The sequence below is a fragment of the Contarinia nasturtii genome, unplaced genomic scaffold (genome assembly GCF_009176525.2).
Source record: "Contarinia nasturtii isolate CC-2019 unplaced genomic scaffold, AAFC_CNas_1.1 Cnas_scaffold_187, whole genome shotgun sequence".
Lineage (NCBI taxonomy): Eukaryota > Metazoa > Arthropoda > Insecta > Diptera > Cecidomyiidae > Contarinia > Contarinia nasturtii.
In genome coordinates this window covers 8047469-8061003 of record NW_022197544.1, presented here as the reverse complement: position 1 = coordinate 8061003, position 13535 = coordinate 8047469, and the positions used below count along the sequence as shown (strand labels likewise).

General features: G+C 34.4%; 1 protein-coding gene across 9 annotated transcripts in view; it reads right to left on the bottom strand.

Annotated features, from left to right (window-relative positions):
* Positions 1–560: 560 nt before the first annotated feature.
* Positions 561–13535, bottom strand: part of LOC116351856 (IQ motif and SEC7 domain-containing protein 1) — a 71161-nt gene continuing 58186 nt past the window's right edge. For 2 of the 9 annotated variants that reach the window (XM_031784004.1, XM_031784022.1), the window contains exons 2-11: positions 10671–10883; positions 5488–5730; positions 4637–5356; positions 4425–4552; positions 3919–4347; positions 3739–3836; positions 3177–3651; positions 2678–2905; positions 2486–2605; positions 562–979 (exon numbers count right to left, since the gene is read on the bottom strand). In XM_031784004.1, coding sequence (XP_031639864.1) covers positions 936–979; positions 2486–2605; positions 2678–2905; positions 3177–3651; positions 3739–3836; positions 3919–4347; positions 4425–4552; positions 4637–5356; positions 5488–5730; positions 10671–10883 — 2698 coding nt within the window. In that variant the 3' untranslated portion in view covers positions 562–935. Of the gene's footprint in view, positions 980–2036; positions 2108–2280; positions 2606–2677; positions 2906–3176; positions 3652–3738; positions 3837–3918; positions 4348–4424; positions 4553–4636; positions 5357–5487; positions 5731–5938; positions 6461–8623; positions 8985–10670; positions 10884–10974; positions 11185–11403; positions 11509–12233; positions 12988–13535 lie in introns of those variants that run through there. The other 7 variants (XM_031784030.1, XM_031784045.1, XM_031784038.1 and 4 more) reach the window with 7 other exon arrangements.

Sequence of the window (13535 nt, the reverse complement as noted above, 5' to 3'; positions counted from 1 at the left end):
GCAATCATTTTTTCTAAAGATTAACAAGAGTTTACACAGAGTACTTAACAAGTGGGAGAAAACAAAAACGTATATTTGACTGTGGATGTTCGATGTATGTGCGTGTGTCAATGTGTTTTTGGAGTATTTATACCAGTGACCGGTTTGTGCATATTTCTTTGCTTGCCTAAATACGCTAGGTAGCATAGATATGCCAAGCATAGCCGCAAACGCAACCGACGCATCGCCGTTCACTCTATATGAACAATACACATGTTCGTTTATGCAGACGACCGTGCGCATACAATATAGCTCGAATCGAATGGTGACGGGTGCGTTGCGGCTTGCGTCTCCGCTATGCTTAGCATAGCTATCAGGCATAGAAATATGCGCGAACCGGTCACTGATTTATACATATATATCAAAGGTGGACATAATGGCCATTTGTTCACAAAAATAAATAAGGAAACAGGGAGGCAGGCAATCGATATATATATATATATATATATATATATATATTTAAGATATAAAGAAAGTGAATAGAGACACAGTTAGAGAGATATATAGAAACAGTCAGATAGAAATCATATTTACTTGCTTGGGCCGCAGTTTTGTGTGACTTAGATAAATTGATTGATTTCATTTGCTTAAATATTTATGTTCATTGCACCCTTTCGTTAGCGCAGCTCCATTCTCTTGACACAACAGGTATCTATGTGTATATAATTTTTTGTTTGTTTGGCATCACATTTCAGTCGATGAGCGTTAAAAAGGAATACAACTAATCTACGGTGCGCCGATATCTAACGAGACATGCATCCATCGGCACGAAAATGATGAACAATTTGACTAATTTCATAATTATTTCTTTTTGAGAGTGTGTGTGTGTGTGATTTTTGGTTTGTCGTTCTTTTAATTTCTATCGTTTTGAGCTAAATCGCTTTATTATCACATATTCAGTAAATAACACCAGGCATTTTTCTAGAAAATCGGTAGACGACTGCAAGACACAACAAATCGATGCGAGAAAGAACAGAAGAGAGAAAAAAAAGAAGAAAAAAGAGAAAGAGAATCAACAAATGAAAATCAACCCGTAATATCTGCTGCTTTTTGTTTACTTCTTAAATGTGTATGTGTGTGTGATGGTTTAAAGTCAAAAATTGTGTGTAGTGTTTGTGTAAATCATCATATTTTTTTACATTTTTTTCTTGGTTTTTTTATTATTATTTTATCGAATTTTGAAAATATAATAAAAATAAATTATAATAATAATAATAGTTTTAAAATTTAAATGTTATTTTCTTTTGTCCAATCAGGACAGGCGTTACTTCAATCCAATTTTTTTTCCATTTCCGAACAATTTTTCATTTTACTTTATTTTATTTACAATTTTAGTATTGATTTGACTTGATAATTTTTTATAGGAGAACACACACACTTCATATGTATTTTAATTATTAATTCAAAATATTTAATGTTCAATTGGTTAAATTGCATTTAAATAAAAAGAAAATAGAACATTATGCACTATTATGATTCATAATTTATGAACATACTAAAAATAAAGTCATACAGTTGCTGTTGTTGAGTTTTTTTCAAACAAATGAGAACGTATACAAATAGAAATGGTAAAAAGATGAATGACGCTTAAATTGGCGTTCATATTGTTTTACAAAAAAAAGCTAGTGACACTAATTCAATTCGAATTATCGGAACTTTGAACATTTGGCCAATTTGAACTGATATTACTTTTAATTTAAAAAAAATGTATGTGTGTGTGTTCTGTACTGTTGTTGTTGTGCATATAATTTAAAATAATTTTCTGTTTGCATTTAATCAAAACATAATTGTAAGCCTCTATTCTTTTTCAAAATTTAAAATTGTCTCCTCCTCTTAATTGCTGTATAATCAAACTTATTTATCACATTTTCATACTAATTGAATATTGTTTTATGTTTTCAATTTGGCTTCTAAGATTCATTTTGAATGGCGATTATCTGAAATGTTCCAATTGATTTTGTGTTTGCATTTCGATTTATCGTCACAATTTGCAAACATTTTTTTTTTTTTCAATTTATTTGATTTGATATTGTTTAACACTTTTCTAAAAGTGATTAGTCTCATCGTCCTAGAAATACATAAAGAAATTAAGAGAGAAAATAATAAACAACAAAAACAAAAAAATAAATAAAATAAAAACAGAAACCAATTCATGACATTAGAAATTATAAATATTTAAATTTTGTTCACGCCAAATGAAAAAAAGACAGAGTAATTTTTTACATGCAACGCTTGAAAAATTAAACCAAAAATAATCATATTATTATTTATTTTAACATTATTTTTTTGTTTTGTTTAGAATATTCTTGTATATATGGTAATAAAATTTGCATTTCAAAATAAAACTGGCTCTTAGATTTGATCGCATCCGACGCAACAAATATCCTAATTATCTATATATTTCAAATTCAGACTATTGTCATATTGAAGTGTTCATCACACTTACATTGCTCGTGCATATCCAATAATGAGTTACTTAATGCACTTCGTTTCAAGTGAGCCTCTGTGTGCGTTTCATTTTGTGGCGATTGATATGGACATGGACAAACTTCGACGTCTGCAACACCTAAATGACACATTTCGATTATTGCTTGAAAATAAATTGGATGGAAGAGGAGACTGAGACAGACACACATACCTGAATCACGATTCTCCGAACTGGCACTGCCGCCATTACGTGAACTGCGAGCCGATTTTTGACGTTCCAATTCAGCTTCAATACGCAACGATTCCATTTCATCCATTTCGCTGATCGATTCGCGCAAATCTTCGGCAAATTTGCAACGATCATGTTCATTACGTGCATTAAACGTGACTAAAATTTTACCATCGACTTTTTGTGACAATCGGATACAATATGGATAATCTATGACGATTTCAAATAAATAGATTCACATTTAGCATGATTGAAATGTGTCAAAAAAGAATTATAATAAATGTTCAGCGTAACCGCAGAGCTGTTATTGGCACCGAAGAAGTGCGGGTACCAGTGAGTGTCCACTCTTATTCGAACAGTTTGTTCAAGCACTTGAATGCAACAAAGAGCAGCACTTACAAGAAAAGTGTCCGCGGTGCTTGTACCAGCTCTGGACGAGATAAAAAATGATTTAGATGAAAAAAAAGGTGAAAACACTTACTTGGTACATCTAAAAGTGTAACGACCATGCCACACAATGGGAAACTAACTCGAAATGTGTATGTTGCTGAATTCTTTTTCTTATTGAAAATTTTCGTGATAACTAATAAATCGTTGAATAGAAATACTTCGCGTTGATGAACGCCGGGACGTTCTTTTTTATTGATATCGGGTATTTCATAAAGCCGGCAATAGCACACCAAACGCCTGTGTGGCAATGCCAAATTCGGTTTTTTACCCACAATGGTAGCTTGCACCTTCATCACTTGTGTCATATGATCGGAGCCCGGTTTGAATTCATTGGCTTTAACACGTTCATAAATTCCAACCAACATGTCACGATCGATATCATGACAATCGTCAATGCCACGCAAATTCTTTATAAAATCTTCGACACGCATTCGTCGCTCTGGCTTCAAATTCGGCGTATGCAAATCGGTATTCAACATTATGATGGCGAATGCCATTACGAATATCTATATTGAAGAAACAAAAAAAAGAAATGTTTTTTTTTTAAATAAAATAAATCTTTAAGGGAAATATGATCCGAAATTAAAACTTACGGTGTCCGAAGATCGAAGTCGTGCAATTACATCTGAATTGCATTGGCAATAACGTTGCGAAAATATTTCCATTAAACGTTCAATTTTTTGTGCCTCACCTGGTTTCGAAAATGTTGTTTTATTCAATTAATCCAATAAATCGATATTAAAAAAATAGAATACACTTGAATTATAACTTACCCGGCATCCGGAAATAGGCTTGAAATTTTCGTAGCGCCACATCGACTTGCATGCCAGAAAGGTCCAGCTCACCAGCAAAACATTCTAAGACGGCCATATTGAATTGATTCTGTAAATTGCCCAAATATTCACCAATCATCTGTCGCGATAAGCCTTTGCGCGATATCAAAAAGCGTGCAACACCTTGTGGTGTATTCTCTAAGAAACCGCGACGTATCAAATAGGTGATACCCTTTTCTGGTTTTTTATTAAACAAATTCAAACCGACACGATATTGACGTTTACGAATTGTTTCGGATACTTTGTAGCTTGTGGTGGGGACTAACGGCTCATGCTGTTCCATTGAATATTGAGCGGCGCTGGTGTGTGAATTTAAATACTCAGCATCGGCTGATGCACAACCAGAACTTATATGGTCTGGAGATTGAACTGTAAAAATACAATACAATTTTGTTATTATACGCAAAAGATCTTATTTGGTTGCCATAAAAAATTGAATATTTTACCTTTTCGCTTCCATTGCGGTGATGTTGAACGATCTGAGCCAACGTCACAATGCATGCGATCGGCACTGCTATCACTTCCAGATGACTGAACTGAACTAAGACTACCATTTTCAGCTGTTTTGCACAATCTTTAAATCGAATGGAGAAAAATTGAAATACGGAAAATGTTTTTTTCACCGAAAATTCGCTTCAAGACATCGATAATAGCTTACCCATTTGGCCGAATTGCACGTCCGGTTGGATCATAACCACGCTGTTGCAATGTAATGGATGAGGTTCGTTTCGGCACTTCAGGTGGCACACGTTTGCTATTTTGTTGTTGAATCATATGTGCTGTACTGGTACGTGGCCGCATATAAATCTGTTGGGCTGAATAATATGGCTGCATTGGACTTTGGTTTTGTGAACTCCACGATGAATTCATCGATGAGTGTGATGAGTCAATTTGTGAGCTGGAATTCAAGCTGATATCTTGTTGACAATATGAATTCGAATGCTGTTGATATTGATGAGTGTGTTGCATTTGCTGATAGGGACTTTGTTGAATTGGCGAACTGTGATAATGTTGTTCAGATGCATGCAATAAATTCACATGTGGATGTGAATGTTGATTGGTTTTGGTCCATGCGGTCGCATTCGATACTGGGCTATTCGATTCATTACCGGATGTACTGCGTCCGTGAATGCGATATTTTCCACTGACGTGACTTGTATTCTCTGCAACTTGATTGGCATTTTCCGACCATGATGCATCCATGCTGCGCCGTTCACGCAACGACATCGATCGAATTGGTGCGACACGTGAACTGGATGGTGTTACCATTCCACCACATGCACTACGATTTTGGCTACCGCTACCAATACTAACATCTGACTCAGATCCAGCGCTTACATTCACATTTGACACATACGATGAACTAAGCACATCCTCGCTATAAACAAAATAAATTTCGTGAAAAATCGATTAAAAATTGAATTTCCTTACAATTTATCATTTAAACACCATTTTAGGTGTGCGGAAAATTAATAGGAAGAGAGAAAAAAGACAAAGGATTATACTTACGCCAATGGTGAGCTGTGTATCGGTTGTTGTTGTGGCTGCGTTTGTTGTGTGGACAATGGCAAGCGTCGGCTCAAACGCTTTTCGGCTTTAGCCATTGCTGTGATCGATGCAAACTTTTTGACCATTGTATAGTGTCGAAACGCTCTTTGAATTGTGATGGCAGCATGGCGAGCACGAATTCCTCCATATTTTCGTTCCAGCAATTCGATTTGCTTATCTAATAAATCTTGCGATAATTCATACCTGTCGGAATAGAAAATTACACAAACTCATAATAAAATCACGTAATTCGGGTGTTTTCAATTCAAAGTAAAGAATTTTTTTTTTTTTTTTCAAAATGCACACAAAAAAACCGAAATGTGTTTGGATTCAAAGGAAAATGAAAATTATGTAAAATAAAAATGTAGTTCAAATAGTTTTGGCCGCGTTTGTTTTCCAAATTCATTCATACCATACGAATTTAACTTCAAGCGTACAGCAATATTTGATATTATTAGCCTCTGTTGTTGCATCGGTATTTAGAATTTTTTCTGAATTACTGCTTTCATCACGTGACAAACACTTAATGGGGATTATTGTTTCGTTGCTATTCAACGATTCATTAAAAGATTCGCTGTGAACAATAGTCCGATTCATTTTGTGTGACAATTGATTCATTTCAACACTTGAATTTGTATCATTCACCACTGGTACGATTTGACTGAATGTTTTATCATCATCGTCATCACTATCGTCAACGCTGATTTCCGTCGTATTTTCATAGTTAAATGGATTTGCATTTGAATTCGATGACGTTAATATCAGCGTAAGGCACGTTTTATATTTGGCATCGTTAAACATAATTTAATTACAAATTTACTATAAATACATTTATATTTTTTGACATGCTATATATCCGATATAGGCATACGTTGACTAGCATAAAGTCATTGTCCGATCAAAAATAATAATAAAAGCAAACAATTCACGATGGCTGAAAAAATGTGCATAAAGGGATTTAAATTAAAAAATTCAATCGCGTTATGTCGATCAAAATCGAACGAATCCATATTGTACGGAAATAGACATTTCTGTCAAAAGTTGACATGAATTGAGTTGATTGTTGAAAAGTGATCGCTTTGACACCGAATGAACTGAACAAAATGCGATATTTTGCAGGAGCAACTGACAAAATTTCTCCCATATCAATTGAGGCAAGAGACAGCGACGAAATGGCGAAACGCATTAAAAAAGCAAGAGAGAGAAAGATAAAGCGCGGTAAAGCGCAGTTAAAAAAAAAATTGTGCAAGCTCCTCCATTCGAGCTCATCACACCATCAAAACAAACGACCGAGTATTTAAAAAAAAAACCATGAAATATATAAACAATTTAATAACAATTTTCGATGTCGTTGTGACTAAATTAGAATATGAAAGTTGCTGGCGTTTGTGAAAATGGGTTCAATATTTCGCCTTGATGAAATGAATCATTACATTGTACATACATAGTGTCACATTTATTTCATCAAATAAATAAACAATTATTTATTGGCTAAACAATTCATGGATATTTGCGATGCGTCATATAGATTTTGTGACATCAGTGGTGTTGCATTTGCAATGACTTGGCTTAAATATCATTTGTTATTGTTATAACATTTGGCGATGGAACACGCGTCACAAAATGGTCAGCACCTTTTTCGGTTTTAATATAAAATCAATATTGCATAAACAAAGTCGCATTGCTGCTGTTTTTATAAAAAGCGATTATTCACAACGGCTGAACGGCTTGATTGCAAACAATGCTGAACGGGTTGAGAGTTGACGTCAAAAACTGATGCGCCCATTAAATCAACACCCACAAAACAATCACAAAACAATGTTGATGATCTGAATTTGTGGATGGCTAAAGTTTACACTGTTATCATTTCGGTTGAACTGGCTTGACTGCATTTTAAATATAAAGTGTCAAGCCCAAAAAACCAAACCAACGTTAAAGTCATCTATTGGCTGGTATCAAACGATCTCGTCAGCAACGAGGAAATGAGTGTGTGAGTGTGCTTCTGAACTATTCAACTTTGTTTGGTTTTTCGAATTTCAAAATTATTTCACGTTAATTTATTGACTGCCCATTTGTGAAAACTGGTCCATTTTTCGTTGCAATAGAGAGAGAGGGAGAGAGAGAGAGAGAGAGAGTGCCGTGCAACACTCATACGGAACATACATATTCATTATTCGCAGTGATTCATTAAAACGTGCCACTATTGAATCACATAATAGATTGCATTTGTTGTTGCTTACTTTTTTTGTGTGTTGCTAAATGAACAACAACAAAGAAAAAACAAAACAAAACCTTCATTGAATGAGATATGAACATATAACTGAATATCATGCAATATTCTTCGTTTTTTTTTTCGGCGAGTTGTTCGCATGTGAAATCTTTCATCTTTCCATTTCAATTGGGCGCTTTTGCACATCTATTTACCTCGTTAGGCATAAATGCAGCACGGAAAATTCGCGCAATATAACACTGAATACAGACATACAGACAGACAGACAACAACGAAACAAAAAAAAAAACAGTATGGTACGTGTTGTGTGATGCACAATTTCACACACTCTCTGCACTTTACGATAATTGTGCGCATTCATATGGGGTAAAAATAGAAAAATGATGCTGTTAATTTGATTGCTTTATGTAAATGGATCTTTCGAATATACAATAATGTGCGATTCGCTCAAATTTCGTTTCAGTTCAAGTTCATTTTGGCATCTGGCTTAATTTTTTTTTGCGTTTTTTGTTTGTTTCATGCGCGAAAATGCGTGATCTGACAACAAAGTACACCTATCACCAACAAATAATAAACAACAAAGGCGCGTTTTATTTCTGACGATTTTGCTTTTTTTCAAACGATTTCACTTGCAAGGATTATACGTCACGTTAATTAACGTTTTGCTGATTTTACACTCTTTGTTTTCCGATGATTCTGTATTTCTTCATTCAATAACAAAGAACACAAAACACTGTTCAATTAAAACAATAAAACTAAACGATCAAAATCACAAATATATGTTTACGAAATGTGTTCTGTGGTTTCGCTCTTGACATAAACTGTTTCGACTGGCACCAAAATTAAAACTAAACACCCAAAACATACACAACACAAAACTCATAATTCTCTTTTATCAATTCTGCTGAATTTGATTATCGCTCGGCCCGAACTGGTACGAAATTGGGAACGAAGCAAAAAACAAATCACACACATTCGTCGATAAACCGCAGTCCCTTCTAATGTGTACATTGATCAGAGATTTCCAATGTGAATTTTGAAATTAATTTTTGTGTGTGGTTTTTTTTTTCGTTTTTAATGTGTGTTTGGCGGAGCCGCTTTTCATCAACTGATGAGATCTATTCTCTTTTTCGATACCAGCCGAAATTTTTCGTTGTCGTTGACGTCGCGTTCCGTTCTCTCACTAGTTCTCACTCGAAATATGTGTGTTTTTTTCTCTTTGGTTCTGTAAAAACCCAAACGCAATGGAACCTACTGAAGAAAAAACAACAACACAAACTTGAAAGAAGAAAATATCATCACTTGGTGTTCTGTGGCAGAGAGTGAGAGCAGAGCGAGAGCAGAGCAAGAGTCGACAAAAATTTTCCTTGCTCATTTGTGTGCGTTAATTCGTTCGCACTTCGAGAATTATGAGACGGAAACGACGGTCGGATCTATAGTCACACACACACACACATACACTCGCGTACACAAGCACATGTATTTATATTTCAATTTTTTTTCATTCGGTTTCTGAATGCGACACATCGTGGCCAAGAATTGTGAATGCGACACACAGAGAGAAAAAAAATGAAGAATAAAACTGAAATTAGTGCATAATTCTTTGTTATGAATCTCAGCGATATACAAACGAACAAACGAATTAAATCAACGTACAACTGTGTAGCGAAACGAATGAGAGAACGAGACATAAGAGACGGTTTTTATGAATAAATGTATTGATAATATGTCTTGGTTGTATATTTTAATTCGGTTTTGTCGTTTGATACGGAATAAGCCGATTGTTGAATTTGATTGTGGTTGTGATAAAAATTTGTTGACGCGGCTAGGCAAATGCGATCGTTTACCGGCCAATTGGCGACTTAAAATTATGAATTCCCGTGGTCCGATCGACAAGAGAGAGAGAGACTCTTCTCAAATTAAACATAAATTACGGGAACTAACATTTTTATGATTCTTTCAGTTTTTTTTCGGTTTTTTTTTTTTTTGAAGAACTTTGACACAAATTTGTGATCGAAGAGCATATGACAACCAGTCTAGCAAACATGATGCTAGCAAATTGATGTCATCGAATTTAAAAACGCGATTTTTCTTGGTCGAGAAATCGGAAAATACAATTTTGTGTGAAAAAAATAGACTAAATATTCGAGATGATTTAGTTCATTCCTTCGGTTTGGTCTAAATTTGAAAATGTGCGTCGATCGTAGTACACTTGAACTGTCATATCTGGTTGTCGCTTAGGCAAATCGTGCAACTAAAAATATAAATCCATGTCTATTTTAAGGATTTTAGTTGTATTTCTTCCTCTTTGAAATGCAACGAAAACAGACGAACAAACTCTAAGCGTCTATTACGCTGGTGTTTGTTTATTCAGCTTCAAGGCGGTCTCTTGAGAAATCATAAGTGTTGTTTATAGATCAAATTGTATGCATAGTTAAAATGGTTCATTTAAAACATTGGAAGTGTCAAAAAATGACACGAGGAAAAGAATGCAGAATGTTTCGTTGAAAAGAACCAAATGAAAACAAATAAATATAATGTGTCGTTTGTATATCGATTTACCAAAACTTGTATGCCGAAAAACATTTGCCCTTTTTTGTGTCAATCTTTTTTTTTTCAATTTAATTTATTGTCACACTGACGTTTTTAACATTTGTTGTCCCTTCACCATACATATTGCAATTCGTTGAGCGAATATCAACGCGCCAGGCTTAAAAATAAAAAGGGCTTAAGTCGTAATGACTGTTGCACGACAAATGGATTTATGTATTCGGATATGCGAGCATCGTTCAAATAAAAAAAGCAGTGCAAATAAGCACATACACACACAGTCTACATACGCACATGCATGCAGACACCAAAACAAAAAGAACAACGAAAACAAAAAAAAATTAAACAATGTTAATGAACTTACCCATTTTGTGTTCGTGTCCGTTTGAGTACGTCACCATTTCGTATGGAACCCTTTTTGTTGAGCGTATGAACAGATGCCTGATGTCCATTGCCACTGTGCACCTGGTGGCACATTTGCTGATACATCACCTGTTGTGGTGGCGGTATATAATGTTGCTGTTGCTGCATATAAACATATGCAGGTGATGGCCGATCGGCGACTTTCTGCGGAAAACTGCAAATACAAAACAAATTGCAAATTAAAATACACGAATTACAATCAATTTTTCGGAATACATTTCAATCAGCCACAAAAAACAACATGCCATGATTATGTAAATTTTCTCATCTTATTATTTTACATTTTCACTTGATACTTCTTTCGTACGCAATGATTTAATGCCAATTTATGATGCTGAGAATATTGATTCGGTGTAGAGAGACCATTCACAACCGAATGTATCCATCTTATGAATTGATTTTTAAATAAACACAGTCTTCTGATAAGATTCAATTTGACATTCATATTTATTTGCATAAGCATGAATGATTTTCGCGTATGTCTATTCGCTTGAATTCACGTTGATTCGCTCATCAATTTCATAAAATGTTTCCAATTTATGAATGATCACGTCCTTTTGTGTTGTTTAGCCACACAGACACACCAAATGTAAACAGACACATATTGTTTTTGGAATTGATCTAACCCAGATTTAATTCGAATTGTAAATAAAATATTAAAACCATCAACTCACAATCGACACAAACAGATTTGGTTAAATAGACGTATGCACAGCGAAAATACTTCCATTTAGTTTAAATTTGATTTGCAATTTCACACCAAATAATTTTTTTATCGATTGGTGTGGCCTACAAAGCGGCACACACACGACTGTAAAAGAATTCCTTCAATGCCAATGTATTTTTTTATTTTTTGGAAATTAAATAAATTGACAAGCAAATGGTAAGAGTCGGTATCAATTTCCGATTACAATTAATTGAATAAATATAAATTTTCTCGAATTAGCGCGATCGAACCAAACCGTTGTCTACATACAAACTAATTGTGATTGCAAACGAAACGAGTCAGACTTTGAAATTATTAACACACACAGTCCGTCAGTGTCAATCACGTTTTTTTTTTCGCCATCGTTTCATTCAATTCGGATTTACGTTTTCGACACGCAAATCCATACTGGCTACTTTTTTCTTCTATATTTACATGCAAACTGTTTATAAGCTGCCAGCACGTTTTGTATTCATTTATCGAATTGTCGCCCATTATAAAAAAAAATTTGCTATTGTTTACAAAATTTTAAAACAGAACCGCGACAGAGAAAGAGATTGAAGAGAAAACACACATTGCATATCGCTTTGTGGATTCACCGAAATTTCCGAGCAAAACGTATTTGCGCGAAAGCGAGCACCGACAAGCAGGTGTTAAATCATTTTTGATGATTAAATTAACGATAAGAGTCTTATTGTTTGTCGGTTTCATTCTCAATTGAATGCGTTTTAATCTACAGAGGTGTACAATATGAATTTATTATTAAATATGATTAAGCATAAAGCGGCGTCTTTTTACCTTCCCCCAATTATGAATCCAGATATGCATATTATCATTTTGATTGCGTATTTAATGAGCTTGGCTCCGAAAGATAACAATATTCAAAATCAATTTCACTCTGACAAACAAATGTTATACAAATTATTTACTAAGTGTGGCAACACAATTTATCATAAATGCACCCACACAAACAAATCACAATCGTAATGTCATTGTGTTTCAATAATCACACATATTATGTTCAGATATGTTTCTTTTTATTCACTATAATTAATTCAACAGATTCGCTTTATATTGATGATCGAAATGCACATAATTTTTTGTTCACAATATGCTCGGTTTCACACTATAAATTATCACACAGTGGTTCAAGTTCAAAAATTAATTTGAATTTTTTTTAAAGTGGAATGTATTTTGGAATTGATACACTTGAAACGTCTTTAATTCATTTGGTACCCGCGTATTTTTTTCTACGTCAAAATTTGAATTTAGCGGAAATGTTCGTTTTTTATTGAGTCAATTAAGGAAAATTTGATAAATAGTATTCGACCCCTTTTGTAGTTCTCCAAGTCCTTGACAAGTGGCTGTATTTTTTTTCTTTTTCTAATTTCTTTTTATTTCGATGGGGAACTGCGTCACACTTAACTGAACGCATGTGAACGAAATTTAAAATTTATGCACCAATTTCTTCGTAAATAGTGTGAAGTGACGATTAATTTAGTTTTTTCAAAGTCCTGTGCTCTCAAAATGTGCATCCACCTTGGTGTGGTGGTGTTGTGATACTGATGGCATGACACAGTCATCGAGGCTGTTTTAACTGTTTGAATCCACATTGAAAATAGCCGAAATAACACACACACAACAACAAAAAAATGGTAAGAAACCCGAAAAGGTACATGTAAGCGCGCACGGACGTTAAACAAAACAAAACATGATAAAAAGGAATGAAGACAACTGCACGATGAAGAAGAAAGAAAAAAACATCGAAAGAGAGAAATACATACACACACGTTGCATAGAGCCTACCCGAATGTACACGAATGAGCACATAGAAAAAAACTGAAAGAGATAAAGAAAGGCGGCAATGCTGAACAAATGCCGTTTTTGCTATTGAAAGACTCGCATAGCATGTTTGTTGGTGTTGTTTGGTCGAGACTACTGCCAATCTGTTCAACATTGACTGGATGGTGTTAATGTACATTTACTATCGACAACAAAATGATGTTGCATACTGATATTTGGAACAATCCTTGTTTCGTCGCCAATTGTAATGGTAATATGCACCAATGACCAACTGCGTCGTTCGTTTCCTTTTCGTTT